The sequence below is a fragment of the Plectropomus leopardus genome, chromosome 16 (genome assembly GCF_008729295.1).
Source record: "Plectropomus leopardus isolate mb chromosome 16, YSFRI_Pleo_2.0, whole genome shotgun sequence".
NCBI classification, from domain to species: Eukaryota; Metazoa; Chordata; class Actinopteri; order Perciformes; family Serranidae; genus Plectropomus; species Plectropomus leopardus.
In genome coordinates this window covers 97,907-103,161 of record NC_056478.1, presented here as the reverse complement: position 1 = coordinate 103,161, position 5,255 = coordinate 97,907, and the positions used below count along the sequence as shown (strand labels likewise).

Sequence of the window (5,255 nt, the reverse complement as noted above, 5' to 3'; positions counted from 1 at the left end):
GGGTGAAATTAAATCTTTGAATCTGAAGCTTCTTTCGCCAAAATCACCTGCTGTTCGTTTCTTCTGCTCCGTCTTTCCTTTCTTCGTCTTCTTCTTCTGTGGTGCTCCGGCTGCAGCTTCCTGATGAAGCTGGTCGCCTCGGTGACCTCCCGACCTCCTCCTGACTTCCAATCACGCGCCAGCTTTGCATTCTGGGTAATGTAGGCGGCGGGCGGACATCACCTGCAGACTCTCCGTCACATGACGCAGAGCTGAGTTAACCCTTCGGCTCCGAAATACAGAAACTATAAACTTTTTTTTGGTTTTTTTGGTGATTTTTTCCCTTTAAAATGTTTCCTTTTTTTTTTCCTTAAACTTGTAGGGATTTTCAAAATCTGTTTTTCTCTTTTAAAGTTTATTTTGGTGATCATTTTTCTTTTAAAAACTGGTGATTTTTTCTTTAATGGAAGCTTCACGTATTCAAACTTTATATTTTAAATAATTTTTCCTCTGAAAGTTAATCGATGTGAATTCATTTGTTTTTTTTTTATTAATAAATAAAATGCATCTTGATTTTTTTTTTCCTCTAAAATCACACCTTTATTCTCATAAAAATATTATAACTGTTCTTTGTAAAATATCTGAAATTTTGTTCTGCTTAAAGTGTGACTTTATTTGTTTGCATTATTATGGTAAAAATCATGACTTTCTTTTATTGTAAAATTCAGACTTTGTTCTTTAAATGTTGTTTTCTTGTTCATCTTTATCTTGTCAAATTTTATTTCTCTAAAAAGTTTAATTCTCCACAAGACTTAAGTATTTTTTGGTTTGTTTTTTAATTTTTTTTGTCTCGTTTTAACAAAGTGTAGCCGTGCGACCTGCTGACTCAGATTTTAGAAAAACGGTGAAACTTTGAATAAACTGATGATTTTAAAGACTCACTTCTCAGAAAAGCTGCTGGCTGCAGCCGGTGGAGGACATGTGGACATGTGGACATGTGGACATGTGGACAAACACTCGACATGACTCGACATGTTTGAAAACCTGCTGCTGTTTTTGTTTTTGGGTTCGGAGCTGTGAGCTGCTGACTCAGCGTGAGTTTGACCGAACACGAACAGTAATCAGATTATCGTCGGACGTCCGGACGACTCGTCGCAGGTCGTTCGTCGTTCATGTCGAGTCACTTTAAACGCTCGACCTGTCGGCAGCCGACAGACGCGTTGATTTTAACTTGAACGGTTCGTTTTTGGCGTTTTCTGCAGCAGCTGATCGTCTGAATAAATCTATTAAAGTTTCACTTTAATTATATTAAATCAAATAAAAATAAAACCGCGATCGTCTCTGCGGCTTTGAGCTGACGGGATCTGAATCAGTCACACGTCTGCTGGACTATTATGGGATAGATTCTCATGTTCAGCTCAAGGACTTCTCAGTGATTTTCAAGGATTCTAATGACTCTCAAGACTCCTCAGACACATTTTCACCCAAAAACTTTCCAGGACTCCAGGAGTTAAACGTTTGAGACCGAACTTTTTCTGAAACGACCATCGATGCCCAAAATAACGAACCCAGAACAGGATTAAAACTGAATATATGATTTTAGTTTAGGGACCGTTCAGTATTTATGGGGGGGGGGGGGGGGGGGGCTGACGAGGGACCGACAATAAAAACTCGGGACGGCCCTTTCATTTTTGAAGAAAACTTTTTAAATTTTTTTGACAAGTTTCATTGACTTTTTAGCTTTTCTTTTATTTTTTGGGTGTTTTTGGCGATTATCGTACACATTTCCCTGATTTTCCACACACTTTCATCCTTGTGGATTCTCAGTTTTTGAAAATATGTAGTTTTGATTTTGAGAATCCTTCAAAAAGCTGGAAAAAATACAAAATATTCACGTATATTTCCACGTGCTGAGGAGGATTGTACGATGTGATTAAACGCTCTGAGAAGTTGTGAGTGTTAATATTGGAGATAAAAACAAAATAAACACCCATCTGGCCCTTTAAGGCGCCGCGTGACGTCCAATCAGAGATGAATAAACTCGCTCAGTTCCAGCTGATTTATTCAGTCGTCAACAAACAGACTTCATCGTGAAGGAAAGTTACGCCGTTTCCTTCCTGCTGCAAAGAAAAACTCGGGACGGCCCTTTCATTTTTTTCCTCTTTTCTTTTATATTGCACAAAAATAATGATCAAAAAAACAAATATGTGCCGTTAATGGTATTAAAAAAAGTAACAGAAAATCCAGTTTCTCTCTCGCAGCGATATACATAAACTCCTCCGCTTTAAACTATTTTACACAACATATACACGCTCCTCCCTTTCACAATAAAGGTCTCACTTCCTGTCTGTACACGCGTTTAAAACAACAGCGAGGCGTTAAAGCAAGGCAGGTCGGCCGGATCTGAACCGACGCGCTCAGAAACAAACAATCATATTCATCAGTCTGAAGAAGAAGAAGAAGAAGAAGAAGAAGAAGAAGTGCCTGAAATCCTGCGGTCGTTCCCTTTGACGGTACAAAAATATGCCTGAAAATACTTTTACTTTTTGATATTTTAAAAAAAGATGAGGTATGTTTGGTTATGTAAATATCAAAAAATGCTTCCTGACATTCCAAGTTTTTGGGTTTTTAAACGTTTCCCCGCAACCTGGAGAAAAACCCAAAATACCAAATAAAAAACGGAGGAAAAACTCAGATAAAAGAGTCGTGCAGTCCGTAAACAAACAGAGATTCGCATCCTGATATTTAGTGTTCGTTAAATTTCGTTAGAGTCATTTCTGGACGGGATGCATATTCAGATCATTTTTCAGACTCGAGCGACACCGAAAACTCAACAAGCTGAAGTTACGTCTTTCTAAAATTCGATCAAATCGATCACCCCCACGAGAGTAAGTTCATTTAACTACGACTTTTAACCGATTTCACAGCAAACTTTGAAGTTCTCTGAAATTTTGGTTGTATTTAATTAATTCAGCAAAGTTGTTGCAACTTAAAAATGACGAGTGAAATTAAATGATCATTTCTAAGCGAAGCCGCTCAGGATTTGAAGTAGATCTGGTCACTCAGACTGGGCAGATATTTAACCCCGTGTTAACACCTACAGTGTGTTTAATATGCAAGTCTGATGACTGTTTCCTTTATTTTGAAAGATGGCTCATATTAATATTTATTAAACGGCGAAACATGGAGTCAAAGAAAAAAGACAGAGTCTGTTTCTGTGATATAATCCTGATAATGATTTCATCTTTGTTTTTCTTACTTTATCAAATTCAATCAGTTTCTTTACTGAAGTAAACTCGACTATTCAGTCAAGTCACAGCAACTTAGAAAAGCAAGTTAATTTCACTCATCATTATTAAGTTGACTTCTCAGCAAATTAAGTAAATACAAATAAATTTAGATAAATCTCGGAAATAGAAAGTAAACACGACTTATGAGTATTAATATTTGCTCACCCTTTTCACGGCGTCGGTAATCTAGTTTTTACTTTATTTTTAGGAGTAAGATCAGCTTGTCAGATTTCTCGGTGCTGAACAGAAAATCCATAAAACCTGCTGAGGTGATTTAGTTGAATTCATTTTTTGCTGAAGTACCACAGTGTGTGTCCGGGTCCGGGTCTCCCCAAAATCACAGCCGCTCCCCGCGCACTGAGCCCGGGCAGCAGCAGACGGACACCCCGCTGCCTGACCGGCTCTGGAGCTCCAGAACCGGCTCATACCGGCTTCCCGGGGCCGGGCCGGGCCAGCCCTCGGTGGGATCAGTAGGTGAAGACCAGGTCCGAGAAGTTGGCCTCCAGCCAGTTCCCGGCGATCATCTCGCTGAGCTCCGGGGTGCAGTAATCCGGGAAGTCGAAGTGGGATCCGCGGCTGCCCTCCCCGCACGAGTCCAGGTCTTTGTCCACCAGCGACAGGCTCAGGTTCCCCGGGGCCGAACCGGACGACGAGCTCCACGGCTCGGAGGAGGCGTGGAGGCCGGCCAGGAGGCTCAGGGTGAAGTCGGTGCCCTCGGCGGGGAGCTCGTCCAGGTCCTCCCCGCAGGAGGAGGAGGAGCCGGACCGGGGCGAGGACGCGGGGGACAGGGAGGCCGGGTGGGCGCCGGTGCCCTGCCGGGTGATGTTCTTGAAGCTGTAGAAGAGCCGCCCGGAGGACCCGTACGCGCCGGTCCCCTCCGGGTCCAGGGCGGCGGAGCTCAGGCCGAACCGGGCCGGCTCCTCCTCCTCCTCCTCCTCCGCTTTGAACTCCTCCTCGGAGTCTTCCTCATCTTCATCGTCGTCCTCGTCGTCGGTGAAGTCCCGTTTCACGAACTTGTCGGTTTTGAAGCCGGAGCTGAGCAGGTACCGATACCGGGGGTCCGGCGGGAGCTGGCCGGCCGCTCGGCCCGGACACCCCGCCGCATTGCTCGGCTTCAGCTTGGACAGTTTCTTGGTTCCGGTCCCGGACGAGGACAGGTTTTTATTCCCCGGTCTGACAGAGACTTTCTCCGGGGACTGAGCCGCCGGTTTCCCCGCAGGAAACGCGCAGCCGTCCGTCTTGGGCTTCTTCTTGGGCCGGTACTTGTAGTCCGGGTAGTCCGCCATGTGCTTGAGCCGGAGCCGCTCCGCCTCCCGGATGAACGGGATCTTCTCGGTGTCTTTTAACATCTTCCAGCGCTTCCCGAGCCGCTTGGAGATCTCGGCGTTGTGCATGTCCGGAGCCTGCTCCATGATCTTCCGCCGCTCGATCTTCGACCAGACCATGAAGGCGTTCATCGGCCTCTTGATGTGCCCGGATGCGGTCTTACACCAGTCCGCCTTCTGCGGCACCGAGGCCGCCAGCAGCTCGCCCTCCTCCGGGTCCCGGGACCCGCCGTGGCTCCTCGCCCCGCCGTGCTCCGTCTGCTGAACCATGATCCGGGTTACCGTCTCAGACCACCGGAGCGACACTCTGACCGCTTTATTTGGGTTTTACCGGTTTTTTCAGGCGCCGCTCCGCGTCACACCGACAGCATCTCCGCGTCTGTTCAAACTTCCAAACCGGCCTCTTATTAACCGGCTGATCATGCGCGCGACCTCACCGCCCTCAGCCAATCGCCGCTCTTCTTCTCCGAAATCTTCCCGCCTCCGCAGCGCTCTCGACCAATCGCAGCTCTCCTGCCGTCCCCGCGTGCCCGCCCACCGCCGCCCGGCCGTTACTCCAATTCACTTTCAATTGACGGATCGTGCGCTGAAAGTGATCGATATTTACCGCGTTTTGATCGGAGTTTAACTGCATTAAATCACAGGATCGATACTTAGAGAG

The 5,255-nt window shown here is 46.0% G+C and overlaps 1 protein-coding gene across 1 annotated transcript; it reads right to left on the bottom strand.

Annotated features, from left to right (window-relative positions):
* Positions 1 to 1,683: 1,683 nt before the first annotated feature.
* Positions 1,684 to 5,025, bottom strand: sox11b (SRY-box transcription factor 11b). Its single transcript, XM_042503124.1, has one exon. The coding sequence runs from the start codon at positions 4,862 to 4,864 to the stop codon at positions 3,737 to 3,739; it is 1,128 nt and encodes a 375-aa protein (XP_042359058.1). The 5' UTR covers positions 4,865 to 5,025; the 3' UTR covers positions 1,684 to 3,736.
* Positions 5,026 to 5,255: the final 230 nt, after the last annotated feature.